Below are 19342 nucleotides of genomic sequence, written 5' to 3'. Positions count from 1 at the left end.
CATGAAAAAAAAGTGTTTCTTTGCTGATCCACTGCATGAGATATTTATCATTTTGGGGCAGATCCCATTGCTAGGCAACTCGCTCTAACCTCCTCTGTTGCCATGGTAACACAGAACTCAGCACTACTTTACACAACCAAGGCTGAAAATACATGTGCTTGTGCATGTATGTACTTAGCTGCCACAAGTACAAAAAAAATAGGCCAGTCTAAAAGCCAATTTATGCTTGATCCGATGTGGTCGAAGGCTCCGTATGGAGGGTGTGCAATTACGGAGGGTGTGGCAATTGCGGAGCCTCCAGAGGCAAGCAGAGGCCAAATTGAGCTCCGTATTGCATTGCCGTGTGCCTCCCCAATTGTTGTAACAATACTGAGGGCTCCGTATAACTCTGTATACCTCCTCATTGACATGATTGGTTGACGGTAGGTGGGGGCGGGAGGTCCTGTATAAACACAAACTCACTTCCTTGACTACTTCCTTCACAACAGCTCTGCTCAACAGCTCTGCGCTGCTCCGCAAAGCACAAGAAGTATGAATGCCCTGACTTCTGCAGAGGCAGTATCACCGTAAATGCTGCACGGCCAATGAAGACATCGGATTGACCATGCAGCACCTTTTAGTGTTCAATGTTTGGTGTTTGATTACGTCCACTCCAGGCTCCAATGCAAATGAGGCAATCCTCAACTAACCTGGTCGCAGATCAGCAGCACTGTGTGCTTTAGCTAAATCCTTATGCATGTCAAAAACACAGTCAGAGAAAGTTGGCTGAAGCACATCCATATCTGGGACCAGTCTGCTCCACAGCTATGCTGAATAACGCATTTTACACATCACAGAGCATGCTAATGAATGAAGTATCTATGGTCCAATTACCCATCAGAACACAGGGAGGGAGACCTCAGCAGAACTCAATGTCTGTGCACTGAGTCTAGCAACCCACAGACCAATAGCACAACCAGTGCTGTTGGTCGCTGCTAGGGAGTTTCGCAAGAGCAGTCAGAAAAACAGAACTACTACAGTAGTTGTCACTGGAATTCGTTGTTTTTTTAAAGCAGGACGTGAATAACATCGAGGCTAGATCAAGGGCTGGTAACATCATTATTTTCAGTAGGTTTTTTTTTCTGCGATGGGACAAGGCACTAAGCAGGCACAAAGCAGGTTTGGCGCCCCGCCTGAGCAACGCTAATGGAAACTGTGTTTAGGCTCTTCGCTAATCCCTCTGTCAGTCGCTGACGTTACCACCTACAGTACATGTCCAAGAAGGCTTACACAACCTCCTTTCCCTGCCTACTTTCCCTGATGACGACCGGCCTTAATGGCAATAGGGGAGAATGGTATTAGGATAATGGGAAGCAGTGTGGTGACTCACCAGTGAAGATGGGGCAGAGTTTTTCCCAGCAGGTGATGCCTCCCTCAGAGGTATACTGGCCCAGAGCCACCTCCAGGAAGAACACCGGCAGGCCTCCACCAAACAGGAAGATGGTGTAGGGGATGAGAAACGCACCTGGGTGGAGGAGAGGAAGAGAGAGGGAGGGAAAGGGAACAGACAGTTAGCCTACAAATGTCAGGGTCTACAGTATGTGCTCACCCACAGCCATTTCACAAATCAAAATCCTGTAATTGCAGTCTCTGACTTGAGGTTTTTTATAGGTTCCTGAAAACTATTATCAAACTTGAGTGACCCCCAACTTTAAGACCTGTCTGTATGGAGAAAGGGCCCATGTTCATTTGAATGCCTACCTCCACCATTCTTATAGCAGAGGTACGGGAAGCGCCACACATTCCCTAAACCGACAAAGCCTCCGGCCACGGACAAGATAAAGTCTAGCTTGCTGGCCCACTTCTCCCTCTGGATGGGCTTGCCCTCTGCCTCGTCCTCCGGCCGCGTGCCCGGGCTCTTCCCTGGCGAAGGCTTCAGCGTGTCCTTGTGGAAATCCTTCAGACATTGGAGTTTCTCTTTCTGTGCCATGCTATAGAGGTTGAGAGGAGAGAGGACAAGGAAAGAGAGAGAGAATTAGAGAAAGCGAGAGAGAGAGAGAGCGAGAGAGATGAACAGGAAGAGAGAGAGACGTGAGCCGGATAAGGCAGAGAGAGGACGGCGCATTAGCAAGATGAGGGTCTCTCACGTGCTATATAGTCAGCTATGGCGTGATACAGTGATACAGCTATGTGTCAGTATAGAGCCTGCAATGAGAACTGCTACAGGAGTCACTGTATGGCTTCCTCCTCGCCACAGTTCTCTTTTATTCACTTCACATTGGATATACATTCCATCTTGCATTGCACATCTCTCTGGGTTGAATAATCTCTTCACTTGCACTGTACAAATATAATTTCTATGTGCATAGTATAAGAAATGTTGATTATGTATAATTTTGTATCCATGAATTAACCAGGGACATCATATTGAGACATGTCCTGGTAATCAGACCTGGGTTCAAATAATATGTCAAATAGCTCAATTGCTTTCACATACATTCAAAGTAAGTATTCAGATATATTTTATTTGAAAAGTAGTTTCATATTTTAGTGTATTTGGAAATACACTTGGAAAGTATATGAAAAACTAATATACACTGACTCAAATAGACTCCCATGCATTTAACCCAGGTATTTGAAAACAGTATTTGAAATAAGTATTCAACATACTATTTTACAAATAACCATTCAAATACTCAAATAAAAGTACTTATTTTGGGCTGTGTATTTGAAAATACTCAAATGCACAGAAATAGTATTTTAAGTACCACTCAAATACACAGGTCTGCTGGTAATGCAGCTCGAACAATACTTGAAGAACACAAATACAAGGAGAAGCAACAGCCTACTCTTCCCTTCAAGGTGGGTACATTGTCATCTAAGGAAAGAAAATATTTTGAACAGGATATACCATATGCCTTTCAGACCACGTATAGACTAAAAATCATTTATTAAATAACTACAACACTGACTAACTCATGATATCCACCATAAATATGTAACCAGAATCACTGCCAAATAATTGTCCTAATGCTAAAAGCAAACTTAGAGAAGATACAGTGCCTTCAGAAAGTATTCATACTCCAAGACGTATTCCATATTTTGTTGCGTTACAGCCTGAATTCAAAATGGATTACATATATAATTTTTTTCTCTCACACATCTACACAATACCCCATAATGACAAAGTGAAAACATGTTTAAGAAATTGTTGTACATTTTTTTAAATGAAATACATAAATATGAATTTACATAAGTATTCACACCCCTAAGTCAACACTTTGGCAATGATTACTGCTGTGAGTCTTTCTGGGTAAGTTTCCAAGAGCTTTCAACACCAGGATTCTGAAACATTTGCCCATTATTTTCCCATTTTCAGGTCTTGCCATAGATTTTCAAGTAGACTTCTTTCAAAACTGTAACTCGGACACTCAGGAACATTCACTGTCTTCTTGGTAAGAAACTCCAGTGTAGATTTGGCCTTTTGTTTTAGGTTGTTGTCCTGCTGAAAGGCAAATTCCTCTCCCAGTATCTAGTGGAAAGCAGACTGAAGCAGGATTTTGCCTGTGCTCCATTTTTATCCAGAAAAACTACCCAGTCTTTTATTACAATTACAAGCATACTCATTATATGATGCAGCCACCACTATGCTTGAAAATATGGAGATTGGTACTCAGTAATGTGTTGTATTGTACTTGCCCCAAACTTAACACTTTGTATTCAGGGCAAAAAGTGAATTGCTTTGCCACATTTTTTGCAGTATTACTTTTGTGCCTTGTTGCAAACAGGATACATGCTTTGTAATATTCTGTACAGGCTTCCTTATTTTCACTCGGTCAATTGGAGTAACTACAATCCATCCTCACTGTTCTCCTATCACAGCCCTTAAACTCTGTAACTGTTTAAAAGTCACCATTTACCTCAAGGTGAAATCCCTGAGTAGTTTCCTTCCTTTCCAGCAACTGAGTTAAGAAGGACACCTGTATCTTCGTAGTGACTGCTGTAGTGATACACCATACACAGTGTAATTAATAACTGCACCATGCTCAAAGGGATATTCAATGTCTGCTTTTTTTACCCATCTACCAATAGGTGCCCTTCTTTGCGAGGCGTTGGAAAACCTCCCTGGTCTTTGTGGTTGAATCTGTGTTTGAAATTCACTGCTCGACTGAGGGACCTTACAGATAATTGTATGTGTAGGGTACAGAGATTAGGTAGTCAATATAAAATCATGTTAAACACCATTATTGCACATAGAGTGAGTCGATGCAACTTATGAGACTTGTTAAGCACATTTTTACTCCTGAACTTTTTTTTTACATTTAACCTTTATTTAACTAGGCAATTCAGTTACGAACAAATTATTATTTACAATGATGGCCACTTGGGGATCAATGGGTTAACTGCCTTGTTCAGGGGCAGATTTTTACCTTGTCAGCTTGGGGATTTGATCCAGCAACCTTTCGGTTACTGGCCCAATGCTCTAATCACTAGGCTACCTGCCACCCCAAACTTATTTAGCCTTTCCATTACAAAGGGGTTGAATACTTATTGGCTCAGGACATTTCAGCTTTTCATTTTTTAGTCATTTGTAAACATTTCTAAAAACATAATTCTACTTTGATATTATGGGGTATTGCGCATCCATTTTAAATTCAGGCTGTAACATCAAAATGTGGGAAAATTCAAGGGGTGTGAATACTTTCTGAAGGCTGTTTATGTATCCGTGTCCATTCCGAAAGCTTGGATGGGTTCTGGAAGATCCTACAGCTTAAGTTCGCTGAATGTTTATACTGTAAACAGTCTTTCCAAGAAAGACAGGATTTGGAATTACTGTCTCAGGTATCCCGTTTCCCTGCCTGTGCCAAAGAGCTGTAAAACAATCAAAGCATGGCAGGGCAGGAGAAATTCCTTGGACATTTTAAGACACAAATTGATTTAAGCTTACTGCTGGAATACAATGAATGGTGTCGTATAAAACAGGAAGAATGAAAAAAGCAGCTATGATTAATTGTAAGTCTGATAATACCACTGTAACAGAGTAAGGTTTCCTGTCCTTTTGAGGCAGGCTCAGACTGAAATGTAGTTGGCAGAAACAGAGAAACGGAGAACATTAAAGGCTTCCCCTCTACTCTTGCTGGCTCCAATGGAAATCTGTCATTGAAGATTGTGTGCCTCACAAAAGCTTACGAGTCCAAAAGATTCACAGAACAATAGCTAGAGAACAAATCTTTCTCCAATAAGTAAATGTTTCTCTTTAAGCCTCTGAAAGTAACAGTATAATTCAAAGTTGATTTATAGTTGGATCTCTACAACAATACACATTATTGTCAGACATCCTGATGAAGTGTAAGCCTATACGCGTTGGTGTATTTTTAAAATATCAGCCCAATACATTAAAGCCTTTTTAACTTTCATACCCACACGAATGCATGGACTTGCCACTTAACGCTTAGCACCATTTGTTGTTCTAATTTTTGCTTTTGCTTTTCAAATGCATACATGTATTGCCAGTTTACAGAACAATCTATCTAAACTACTCTCAGTTGAAAGGCAGCCATAGATCTTTAAAACATAAGGTATCTTCAGTCACCTTTTCATGTGACTAACACTCTAGACAGTTACATCCTGTAGCCACTGTACAGGCAGACTAAGAAATAGAACCACACAGCTACTCACAGACAAATACCACATTGTGAAAATCTAATGCAAAGCTGCACTCATTGACCAGTGACCGCTCTGTGCTTTTGTTTTTCAGAGTCTGATAAAAAAAGTGAACTTGTTTTGCAGTCTCAAATAACTACTTATTAGTTCATTAAATTATTAAAGGGCAATTTCACTTTAACTTCATATTCATAATCTCCAGCACCACCCCAACATCGACATATGTGAAAGTGGATCATTTCTATGTTTTGTATTAAAAAAGATATGCAGATTAGTGTTTCCAATAACATCATCAACTAATTAGTAGACAATTAGTGGGCAATGCCTACTCATAATTGGTTAAAATCACATGATGCACACTGATGATGTCACTGGAAACACTTAGCTTCCTCTATCTTTTTTACTACAACACATAGAAACGCAAAATTTTCACATCAGTTGATGTTGGGGTGGTGCTGGAGATGAATATGAAGTTGAAAAATTGTGAAATTGCCCTTTAAATGGCTGTTTGAGCTACAACCACAAAACCCCTCATTACTAAATCCAGCTCCAGTTATGGTCCTCTCCATCGCTCTGCTCATTCTGCTGTCATTTTCCAGGTTCTCTCTGTCTCTGTTATGCATGACAAGTCAACTTGAATTGCTTTCCACTCTCAAACCTCATTACATAACTGTATCAGCTCTCACCCACTCTGTTTCTCTTCCTCTCTCTATCCCTCTATCACTCTCTTGCTCTATGTGCTTTCACCTGCTAGGTGCTGGGAGGCTGTCTGCCGTCAGACTTAAGGCCAACAGTCCATGGGATCTGCCACATGACACACCCAGACACCCTTGACCAGACATTCTCAAACCCTTCTAAAACAGCACACTGTCATTATCTGAAAACACCGCATTAGACACATCACCAACTTAGCATCCAATCAAACATAAAGAAAGATTCTGTAACAAACATGCATTGCAAAAGATAAAAGGCAAATGGAAATAAAGGTCTGAATGCAATCCTTAGTCTTTGTGAAGTAGTTCCCCCTTTTCACACTCAAACAAAGCATTAACAAAGCCATTTAAAATATGCTAATTAGAGGGTTTCTAAGCACTTACATGAAATTGTCCATTCAGATTAAACAAAAAGAATCCCAAAACAGACCTTAATAATCACTTGACATAAAGATTTAGATAAGGCTATTTTATTATTTCAGTTGAGTAATTCCAAGGACTTACATTTCTTTCATGGCTGTGGATATATGTAGTGTGCTTCTCTCTCAGCTGTCACCATTCCTCTGTACTGAATGTCTTTATGCCAACACTGCTCACAAGAAGTGGAGCTGACAGCAAGTCCCTCCCTCAGCTAAAGACAATTAAATCGTATGTGGAGATTGGGCACAGCCTCGCAGTCGCGGACCAACTCTCCAGATACTGTAAATTTCCACTTCCCACTTACAACACCCCCCCTCCACAACACACACAGAGTCAGGGACTGGGGCTGAATGCTTTGCCCTGCATGTGTCATAGGCACCTCTTATTCACGTAACTGAAACAGATGACAGGATAGGAAGGGGGGAGGGAGGGAGGGAGGAAGGGGGGAGGGAGGGAGGGAAGGGGGGAGGGAGGGAGGGTGTGAACAGAGTAGTAGGCCATGAGCAGCAGCATGCAGAGGAAATCAAGCCTCATGGGACAGCTTCCAGGCAGGAGAAAGAAGCCCTCTTAAAACATTATGTGGGTAAGGGGTGGTGGCTGGACAGGGACTGAAGGAAGGGACTGATGACTGGCTTGGCTAACCATGCTAAGTTTTCATGTATTATTGTCTTAACGTCCCACTTCCACATAGCATTGGAAATGTGGGACATTTCCTATTATAACTGCTTATGACTGTGTCATTTCACATCACAGCAAAGACTTTCAAATATCTCTATGGGAACTGTTTGTGAATATCAATATAGTTTTCTTAAATCGGGGGCAGGATATAATCAGGGAAGTGTCTCTGTGGTGTATTTGGGAGCCTTCTGCTCCATTTTGACATGACGTGTGCCAGGTTATCTTTGAAACGTAAACCAGGTACAGTGCACTCTATAACAACGCCTAATAAGGTGATGGTTCCTGTATTCTTCCCTGTTCTGTTTAGACACCATAATATACTCATAAAGGATCTCACGTGTACAATAGCTGGCACGGTAATTAAAAAACTGTGTTAAACTTCACTACAGGAATTGCGCAATCCTTTTGACAGAAGACAGAGCTTGGCTATTGGCAGGCTTTTACACACACACAGAAGTAGTTACTTCAAATTATATTTCCAGACTGCGAATATCCTTGCCACTTCTGGAAAAATACAACAACTCACATTGTTTTGCACAGTGCAAAGAAACTTTCTGTTACATAATGTTAAAGAAACCAAAGTTATACTGTGAATGAGTTTCCTTGAGATTTGTCTTGTGTTCCGTTACAAATTGGCAGACAACAGAGGAGCAGCAGTGTGACAGAGCTCCTGTTTCATACAGTTGCTTTAAATTGTCAGTCAACGTAAAGTCAAGCCACATTTCTATATGAAACTGCAGACCCTTAACTTTTCTTGATATCATTAGAGGATGAAGGAAAAATTGGGGCATCATCGCAAATCTCAGAATTGATTTTTGTTTATTTTACTTTATTCCACTGCATTGTGGTCTTAGACTGTTGACATTATCTTCTGAGACTGAAGCCTTAAAGACAGAATCAAAGACTGTAAAATATCAAATTATTTGATAAGACCTTTAGTCAAAGGTATATCTTCTGTTTATGACAAATCATGCGCCCCTCATGCGCTGAGCATGGTTGAAAAAAAAGCCTTGTCTGCATGTTTTATAACAGCCAAACCATTCCTCAATTACTTAATTGAGTGGAGTATTAAACGTTGTCCAAACCAATTAATATGTAGGCTCACTTGTAGCTTTGCTTGTATAATTTCTACTCACCCCACCCCATACCACCCTTATTTGGATATACAGTGGACCGCACACAATCGCTATTATGTAATATAATCGATTTATGGAGTTGGAATGCTTGTCTTGGCTCTGAATTCTGGGATGTCTCTAAGAAGATCAAATTTAACTGATGCAGCTTGCCTGGAGACAACAGTCCAGGGGGAGGTCGTTTTTTTACTCTTTACATTCAGCAGATAAAGTTCAAATCAAGTTCATCTGTGACGGCGGACCCTCTATATCAACATGCCAGGATGTTACTGTGTAGCATGATATTATAGAAAAGAGAAACATTCATCAAATAACAGCCAAGCATCCCAAACCAGCTCTCCGGATCCCATTGGAAAAAAATGGATCCACCTCAAGGGGTTTTGTCTTGCACAACATTTGTGTTTAAGCAAATGGAATACATTAAAGGGGTAATCCAATAACAAATGTCCATTTTACATATCAGGAGAGAGAGCTACAGCGCATTCGGAAAGTATTCGGACCCCTTGACTTTTTCCACATTTTGTTACATTAGCCTTGTTCTAAAATGGATTAAATACCGTTTTTTTCTCATCAATCTACACACAATACTTCATACTGACAAAACGACAGGTTTGTAGGTTTTTAGAATGTTTTGCAAATGCATTAAAAATAGAAAAACAGAAATACCTTATTTACATAAGTATTCAGACCCTTTGCTATGAGACTCGAACTTGAGCTCAGGTGCATCCTGTTTCCATTGATCATCCTTGAGATGTTTCTACAACTTGATTGGAGTCCACCTGTGGTAAATGCAATTGATTGGACATGATTTGGAATGGCACACACCTGTCTATATAAAGTCCAACAGTTGACAGTGCATGTCAGAGCAAAAACCAAGCCATGAGATCGAAGGAATTGTCCGTAGAGCTCCGAGACAGGATTGTGTCGAGGCACAGATCTGGGAAAGGGTACCAAAACATTTCTGCAGCATTGAAGGTCCCCAATAACACAGTGGCCTCCATGATTCTTAAATGGAAGAAGTCTGGAACCACCAAGACTCTTCCTAGAGCTGGCCACCTGGCCAAACTGAGCGGGGGAGAAGGGCATTGGTCTGGGAGGTGACCAAGAACCCGATAGAGTGGCCAGACGGAAGACACTCCTCAGTAAAAGGCACATGACAGCTCGCTTGGAGTTTGCCAAAAGGCACCTAACGACTCTCAGACCATGAGAAACAAGATTCTCTTGTCTGATGAAATCAAGATTGGCCTGAATGCCAAGCGTCATGTCTGGAGGAAACCTGGCACCATCCCTACGGTGAAGCATGGTGGTGGCAGCATCATGCTGTGGGGATGTTTTCCAGTGGCAGGTACTGGGAGACTAGTCAGGATAGAGGGAAAGATGAACGGACTAAAGTACAGAGAGATCCTTGATAAAAACCTGCTTTGGAGCGCTCAGGACCTCAGACTGGGGCAAAGGATCACCTTCCAACAGGAAAACGACCCTAAGCACGCAGCCAAGACAATGCAGGAGTGGCTTCGGGACAGGTCTCTGAATGCCGTTGAGTGGCCCAGCCAGAGCCCAGACTTGAACCCAATCGAACATCTCTGGAGAGATCTGAAAAAGCTGTGCAGCGACGCTCCCCATCCAACCTGACAGAGCTTGAGAGGATCTGCAGAGAAGAATGGGAGAAACTCCCCAAATACCCATGTGCCAAGCTTGTAGCGTCATACCCAAGAAGACTCAAGGCTGTATTCGCTGTCAAAAGGTGCTTCAACAAAGTACTGAGTAAAGGGTCTGAATACGTATGTAAATGTGATATTTATGTACATTTCTAAAAACCTGTTTTTGCTTTGTTATTATGGGGGTATTGTGTGTAGATTGATGAGGAAAACCAATTTTAGAATAAGGCTGTAACCTAACAAAATGTGAAAAAAGTCAAGGGGTCTGAACAATTTACGAATGCACTGTATGTTAGATAACAGAGATGTGGGATAATGTAGCCTGATGCTTGACCCCATGGCACTGTTATTTTGATAGGCGTGGAATATTGCATACTGCCTCAGTAATAAAGTGCACACCAGTATAGCTGCAGTGTATTACATATTCATATGACGGAAAACTCAATACAGTTACCCCTTTTTATGTCTTCTTCAACAAGGGCCCATTTGAGTTTAAAAAAATAAAAAGGGTAGATATAATGATTGATCATACACAGATATGAGATGAAGAATCAAAATGGTAATATGCAGTTATACAATGAAAATAAAATGCAGATATCTATTGATTTCACATTATCCTTTGATTCTTTGGAAATGGGCTTCTGTGAGAAAGCATTATATTTGCAGCATCACTGTAAGTGTATGCTTGGCTACTGTCAACAACTTATTCATGGTTGGTTAGGAAAGACCCAAGACAATGGTTAGGAAATAGAGCAATGCCTAGTTTCATAATCCACTCTTGACATACAAAACAAAAACACAAGCCATCTTCATCTTTATGACACATTAGTTTGTAGACTAGCCTACTACAGCCTATTGTGTCAGTGTCTCAAAGACTCAACCAACACATCAATAAGTATTTATCCAAAAGGAGCAGCAAATTTGAAATGTCATTATCTGATTCATAAAACGTCACCTCTTTAAAGTCGTACAAAAGCCAATGGAGGGCGAGAGTCGATCCATTCTCTTCAACGGATGGCAAACTACAACATTGTTGTACCTAAAAGAATATGGTACCAAAAAGGACACGCCTCAATCTCAATCAATGCTTGTTTCTCTGTCGGGAGTTACGACTCTGTCCGGCAGAGTGAAGACAAAATAAGTGGGTTAAAATGTACAACCTGTTAATGGGTATTAAAACCATCTTAAACCGTCACAACTAATTCACGAACAGCATCGTCTTTCAAATAACAGCCTCATCATCATTGCACTTTGACAAAACCAATCCATAGAATATAGACTAGGTTAGATTAAGAAGGCACACGTGGGAGAGTCAGACAGCAACATCGTAAAGGAGTGCGAAGGCTTAAAGACAATACATCCACCCCAAACCCCAAAAGTTGACCTCTTAGAATGCATCGCATTATAAAAAAGCACTGCTATAGTGTAGGAAATATAGCCTATTCATTTATAGAATTTCAAACGCGGAAGCGCACTCACAAAGGCAATGGCAACCAAAATATACCTATACTTTAATGTTGCATTTTGTCATAATTTTATGACAAATCAAATATACCTAAAAACATTGGCTTTAATTAAATAGTTTGACGTCCAAAAGCAATATAAGGCGCCCTTGGTTGATGTCCAAGCTATGGTGTTTTTAGCCTACACATCATGTGCGCTCACAGACACACGCAGCGCATAATTTGTTTTTTTACACACAGCAATTATTAGCATCACTTCAAATAAAACATTATCAAGCAGGGCGAGAGATTCCCAAGAGGACACTTATTTTTATATCTGAAAACATCAAAGAACAACATGTATATTTTAGTCCAAAACCTTGAGAAATTGTTACAGAACATACATTGGCTGCTCTATTCAGATAATATAAATCATAATATGTCTTATATCATGAAAATAATGTGAATATTAGCCTATACATTAAAAACATACAAACAACAATCTAATTTGCTATTACTTATCTCTCTGACGGGTAAAGATGATGCTTAATTACCTGCCAGGTAATTTTATAGCTCGAGCTGTCCCCTAAACTTGTGTTGTGCTGTGAGTGCTCAATAAAACAATTGCATCGGAAATGAATTACACCATTTCTCTCTCTCTCTCGCTCTCTCTCTCTCTCTGACCTTTGTTTCTGAGAGCGGGTGCGCGTTTAATATGAGTTTGAGTGGAAAATCACCAGCTTCCCCATGCAACAGGAGAGTTTATTCTTAAAGTGACAGGTTCCCGCTAATTTGAATCGCTTGGCGCTCTCACCTCATCTGGCTCATCTAGTCTCAAAGCAAGGCACGCATGCGGACTCACAAACTCAGCCAAGAAAGGAATGGAAAGGACAAAGGACATGAGGGAATGCTGTGGCGTTTTCATCACAGGCTCGGTAACCAGTGAAACATTACAATAACTATAACCCATGTAGCCATGAACAATAATACCTAAAACAGAAGCAAGGACCTGGTTGATGATGGGAAAAATGGTCCTAAATGTAAGTTCCATCACATTTGTCTTCAGTATTGCACAATGTAAGAACATAAGGCCTAGCCCATTTTTCAAAGTAGCCTAATATGAAAACACAACTTTGTATGTTTGTTCAGCTCAGTGCATATTGGTTCATTGCACTTTAGTAGACTAATCCAATGCTGACAGACAACCAACCTTACCCAAACAGATGGCAAGACCACGTGTTGGCATGGCGGAGCTTTGTGGGACACACTAGTCAGGGGGTAAGGGGAACAGTCAGCAAACCACAGGGGGAAACTAGTCTCACCACATGCTATGCATTCTACAGAGAGGTTACATTTCTATACCTGAACCACAGAAAGTGATATTTTACTCCCAAACCACATGCTATCTGTTGTTAAACTGTATGCCTCAATCGGCATACTCTAACAATGACCCTTTTCTTGTGTAACATTGAGCAGCCTGTTCAAGGCTACATGCCGGGGTTTTTTCATCTTCAGAATTGAATCAAAAAGAGCCTTTCTTTATTGTTTGTGCAGATGGGCAGCAGCCATGGTGGCCTGGACTGGGTACCTTGGCGCAGCCTTTTAGCCAAAGTGCCTCTTGTAAAGCAAAGACTGTTGTCAGGCCGCCCAGTCCCCTGAGTTTCAGCAACCATTTCCCCTAAGAGAACAATATGCTCTGTCAGCAGGACCCACTATTTTCTCTCAGTGAAATGGGAAATGGCAGAGAAAGAGGAAGTTGTTTCAAGACTACTCTGTTTTGGACCAGTGTTTGTGACTGCGACTGCAACTGAACTTGCATCTAAAGTAGCTGCTGAACATGTTACATGAAACAAGAATATGGATTTTTTCACCAGTGACATGAACAAAATGGGAACACTCCTAAAGCTGTATTTGGAATCTGGATCACCTGATGAGATTGCTTTGTGATATCATATCTGTGTTGTTCCATATCAGCCTTATAGTTGTGTAACAGCCTACCTTGTGCAAGACCACTATTTACCTAACTGCCAAGGGAGGTGTCATTCTGAATAAGCTTAATGCTGGAGGCTCGGAAACAAGGTGTTTATATGATAGTTTCTTGGATCTGTGTTGTGTAGGCAGTGCGAATTCAGTAATGGCAGACAACAGGCTTTAAATACATTTTGTTTTAGGCATGGCTTTTTGCAAAATGTCCCATTCCATAAGTTCTGTTTCTTATAGCAGCTGCATTTGCGTTCAAATCAACGCAAGCATCCATCTTGTCTTGATCTTATCTTTAACTTTTTGAGCTCCTAGACTTTTGTACTGTAGCCTTGTGCTCTAACCAAACCAAAACTCCATTATACCAATGTACTTCATCACTTCTTGTGGGCAGAAGCACAGTGAGCTTAAATACAAATATTCAGGTCACACAACTGGTCAATTATGCAATAGGTTTACTTGGTTAAATAAGCATGCAAAGAGTCATCTGTGACAGTGACACTAGTCACAATCAGGGATAGGAAATACATAGTAGCAGCTTTAATATTCTAACTTTGTGTGACACTGAGGGTAAGGCATGAAATAACAGAAAGATTACTTTTAGAGTATCACCCTTAGGAAAATGTGCCAGATCACTAACTAGCCCTAGACTTTACATGCAATTTACTGATTCCTTAAGTGATAGCTTACAATTAGATAAACCCAACGTAACGCTGGCGTGTTTTGGACTTCTAACCCCTTTTAAACATTGTGTTTGAGACTTCTGGGTTGTACCATTGCGTTTGTCTACTTCTTCTGCATCCAGAGATAGCAACCATTAGTCGGTAGCCTAGTTTAAGAGTGTTGGGCCAGTAACTAAAAGGTTGCTGGTTTGAATTCCCAAGCCAACCCAGTGAAAAAATCTGTTGTGTATGTGCCCTTGAGTGTAACGATGATGCTGTGAGTCGAGAAGCAGGTGAAACGTTTAATAAAACAACAAACAAGACAGCGTAACAGTGGCGAGATAGCATGAAAACAATACAGACTGAGGAATGAACTTAACCTGTTAGGGCTAGGGGGCAGTATTTACACGGCCGGATAAAAAACGTACCCGATTGAATCTGGTTATTACTACTGCCCAGAAACTAGAATATGCATATACTTTTTGATTTGGATAGAAAACACCCTAAAGTTTCTAAAACTGTTTGAATGGTGTCTGTGAGTATAACAGAACTCATATGGCAGGCAAAAACCTGAGAAGATTCTGTACAGGAAGTACCCTCTCTGACCATTCCTTGAGCTTCTTGGCTCTGTTTATTGAAAACTTAGGATATTTGCTGTAACGTGACACTTCCTACGGCTCCCATAGGCTCTCAGAACCCGGGAAAAAGCTGAATGATGTAATTCCAGCCGCTGGCTGAAAAACTTTAGTGCCTTTGGTAAGTGGTCGATCAGAGGACCATCAGACTGAGGCTTGTGCACGGGGCGACACCATGTTTTTATTTTCTCTCTCTTTGTACTAAAACACGATTTCCCGGTCGGAATATTATCGTTTTTTTACGAGAAAAATGGCATAAAAATTTATTTTAAACAGCGGTTGACATGCTTCGAAGTACGGTAATGGAATATTTAGACATTTTTAGTCACGAAACGCGTCGGGCGCGTAACCCTTATTTACCCTTTCGGATAGTGTCTTGAACGCACGAACAAAACGCAGCTATTTGGATATAACTATGGATTATTTGGGACCAAACCAACATTTGTTATTGAAGTAGAAGTCCTGGGAGTGCATTCTGACGAAGAACAGCAAAGGTAATAACATTTTTCTTATAGTAAATCTGACTTTGGTGAGGGCTAAACTTGGTGGGTGTGTAAATAGCTAGCCCTGTGATGCCGGGCTATGTACTTAGAATATTGCAAAATGTGCTTTCACCTAAAAGCTATTTTAAAATCGGACATAGCGAGTGCATAGAGGAGTTCTGTATCTATAATTCTTAAAATAATTATTATGTTTTTTGTGAACGTTTATCGTGAGTAATTTAGTAAATTCACCGGAAGTTTGCGGGGGGTATGCTAGTTCTGAACGTCACATGCTAATGTAAAAAGCTGGTTTTTGATATAAATATGAACTTGATTGAACAAAACATGCATGTATTGTATAACATAATGTCCTAGAAGTGTCATCTGATGAAGATCATCAAAGGTTAGTGCTGCATTTAGCTGTGGTTTGGGTTTATGTGACATTATATGCTAGCTTGAAAAATGGGTGTCTGATTATTTCTGGCTGGGTACTCTGCTGACATAATCTAATGTTTTGCTTTCGTTGTAAAGCCTTTTTGAAATCGGACAGTGTGGTTAGATTAACGAGAGTCTTGTCTTTAAAATGCTGTAAAATAGTCATATGTTTGAGAAATTGAAGTAATAGCATTTCTAAGGTATTTGAATAACGCGCCACAGGATTCCACTGGCTGTTACGTAGTTGGGACGATTTCGTCCCACCTACCCTAGAGAGGATAAGGGAGGGACATATAAAGGGGAGGTAATGGAGTCCAGGTATGAATCATGATGATCTGCAGGTGCGCATAATGAAGGATGCCAGGTGTGCGTAATAATGAATCCCAGGACTGGTAGTTAGTATTTCGGTGACGTCACGCACCGGAGGGGAGGAGCAGACGTGACAGTACCCCCCGACGCACGCTCCTGCCACAGGACAATGCTGACCAGGGGGGCGACCCCGAAGAGCGGGTCAGTCCGGGCGGTGAAGGTGGAAATCACGGATGATGTTGGGATCCAGAATGTCTTCCACCGGAACGCAACACCGCTCCTCTGGGCCGTACCCCTCCCAGTCCACCAGATACTGGAGCCGACCACCATGATGCCAGGGGTCCAGTAGGGATCTGACAGCATACGCCGGACTCCCCTCGATGTCCAGGGGAGGTGGTTGGGGTGTCGTGGGGGACAGCGTCAGCTACAGACCAGGAACCACCGGCCTGAGAAGGGAGACATGAAATGAGGGTGAGATACGAGTGACTGGGCAACTGTAACCTATACGTCACCTCGTTGACCCTCCGGAGAACCTTGAACGGCCCCACAAACCGGGGGCTCAGTTTCTTGCAGGGCAGGTGGACTGGGAGGTTCCCGGTAGAGAGCCAGACGCGAACATAGTGTTCACTGCGGTGGCGGTCTGCTTGTTCCTTTTGATGGTAGGCAGCGCACTGGAGTCTCACATGTGCGTTGTTACACACTTCTGCGTGCCGGAACCACTCATCAACTGCAGGAGCTTCGGTCTGGCCCCGGGATCATGGGGCCAGGGCCGGCTGAAAACCCAGAACACACTGGAAAGGGGTCAACCCAGTGGAGGCGTGACACAGCGAGTTCTGGGCGTACTCTGCCCATGGAAGAAATTGTGTCCACTCACCGTTCCGGTCCTGACAGTGACTCCTCAGGAACCTCCCCAGCTCCTGGTTCATCCTCTCCACCAGCCAGTTGGATTGAAGTGAGGCTGACCGTGACACCAAGCTTCTCCATGAAGTCCCTCCATCTCGTGATGTGAATTGGGGCCCACAGTTGGAGACAATGTCCTCTGGAAGGTCATAATGCCGGAAGAACTGCTGGAAGAGTGCCTCAACGACCTGGAAAGCAGTGAAAAGACCAGGAAGAGGGATTAAACTACATGACTACATGAAAATCTATCCACTACCACCAGAATGTTGGTGAAACCGTCAGAGGGGAGATTGGTTACGAAGTCAATGGATTGATGAGACCAGCATCGCTGAGTCACGGGAAGTGGCAGGAGCTTCCCTGCTGGTGCATTCCGGAGGGACGTGGTTTGGGCACATACGGAACAGGAGTTGACATAATGAGTTACATCCTGCGCCAAGGTGGGCCACCAGTCCTTCTCAGCGATGGAGTGGATAGTTCGAGAAATACCTGGATGTCCAGCGACGACAGCTGTGTGTGCCCAGGTCAGCAGCCAATCTCTTTTCCCTGTGGGAATGTAGATGCGCTCAGGAGGACAGTTCAGGGGTGTGGGCTCCCTTTCTGAATCCTGGCGGATGTCTACATCTACGTCCCAGGCCACTGGACCTACAACTCGGTATGGGATTATAGGTGCACTCTGGACAGGACCCTCTCCCGAATCGTTGATACTGGACAGGTCATCGGCCTTGATGTTCTTGGAACCTGGGCGATAGGTCAGCGTAAAGTCGAACCTGGTGAAGAAAAGTGCCCATCTGACTTGGCGCGGAGTCAGTCTCCTCACTCTCCGTATATACTGTTCTGCCTGCAGCTATGGAACCCTGACCTGTTCACCGGGCGTGCTACCTGTCCCAGACCTGTTGTCCCAGACCTGCTGGAACCCTGACCTATTCACCGGACGTGCTACCTGTCCCAGACCTGCTGTTTTCAACTCTCTAGAGACAGCAGGAGCAGTAGAGATACTCTCAAAGATCGGCTATGAAAAAGCCAACTGACACTTACTCTTGTGTTACTGACTTGGTGCACCCTCGACAACTACTATGATTATTATTATTTGACAATACTGGTCATTTATGAACATTTGAACATCTAGGCCATGTGCTGTTATAATCTCCACCCGGCACAGCCAGAAGAGGACTGGCCACCCCTCATAGCCTGGTTCCTCTCTAGGTTTCTTCCTAGGTTTTGGCCTTTCTAGGGAGTTTTTCCTAGCCACCGTGCTTCTACACCTGCATTGCTTGCTGTTTGGGGTTTTAGGCTGGGTTTCTGTACAGCACTTTGTGATATCAGCTGATGTAAGAAGGGCTATATAAATACATTTGATTTGAAATTTTATTTGATATACTCCAGGTTCTGATGGTCGGTGAGGATGACGAAAGGTTCCTTGGCGCCCTCCAGACAGTGTCTCCACTCCTCTAATGCCAACTTCATTGCCAGGAGCTCACGATCGCCAATGTCGTAATTTCTCTCTGCGGGGGACAGTTTCTTAGAGAAGAATGCACACGGATACAATTTCAATGGGCTACCCTGTCGTTGAGACAAAACTGCCCCCACGCCCACCTCTGACGCGTCCACTTCAACCACAAAGGATAACGTAGGATCTGGGTGTTTGAGCAATGGGGTGGAGGTGAAACATCCCTTGAGGAGATGAAAGACCTCGTTGGCTGCTGGGCTCTATACCAACCTACGAGGCCCACCCTTGAGGAGAGAGGTGAGAGGGGCGGTGACAGAGCTGAAGTTCCTGATGAAGCGACGGTAGAAGTTGGCAAACCCCAAAAACCATTGTAACCCCTTTATGGTGGTTGGGACTGGCCATGACCTAACCGCATCTACCTTGTCATCCATCCTTACTCCCTGTGGGCTGATTTGGTACCCTAGGAAGGAGACAGCCTTCTGATGGAATTGGCACTTCTCAGTCTTGACGTACAGGTGGTTAGCCAGGAGGCATTCCAGGGCTGTTCGAACGTGAATGATGTGATCCTCCAGGGTAGCCGAGTAGACCAGGATGTCATCGATATACACGACCACCTGGCGTCCGAGCATGTCCCTGAACACCTCGTTCACGAATGCCTGGAACACTGACAGAGCATTGGCTAAGCCAAATGGCATCACCAAGTACTCGTAGTGGCCAGACATCGTGCTGGATGGGCGTAACCCTCCATCCTTCCTGTCCACAAAGAAGAAATCAGCCAATGCAGGGGAAGTGGACGTGTGGATGA

At 42.8% G+C, this 19342-nt stretch overlaps 1 protein-coding gene across 4 annotated transcripts in view; it reads right to left on the bottom strand.

The window, feature by feature from the left end:
• The window catches only part of slc6a6a (solute carrier family 6 member 6a), a 33005-nt gene extending 20613 nt beyond the window's left edge, over window positions 1–12392 (bottom strand). The window contains exons 1-3 of one of the 4 annotated variants that reach the window (XM_029723803.1): window positions 12206–12392; window positions 1741–1970; window positions 1370–1504 (exon numbers count right to left, since the gene is read on the bottom strand). In XM_029723803.1, the coding sequence (XP_029579663.1) occupies window positions 1370–1504; window positions 1741–1969 (364 nt within the window). In that variant the 5' untranslated portion in view covers window position 1970; window positions 12206–12392. Of the gene's footprint in view, window positions 1–1369; window positions 1505–1740; window positions 1971–6860; window positions 7188–12205 lie in introns of those variants that run through there. The other 3 variants (XM_029723802.1, XM_029723801.1, XM_029723800.1) reach the window with 3 other exon arrangements.
• Between the last annotated feature and the right edge of the window lie 6950 nt (window positions 12393–19342).

Source organism: Salmo trutta, chromosome 30, assembly GCF_901001165.1.
Source record: "Salmo trutta chromosome 30, fSalTru1.1, whole genome shotgun sequence".
Taxonomy (NCBI): Eukaryota; Metazoa; Chordata; class Actinopteri; order Salmoniformes; family Salmonidae; genus Salmo; species Salmo trutta.
The sequence above is the reverse complement of the archived record's forward strand: the minus strand, read 5'-3'. Positions and strand labels throughout refer to the sequence as shown.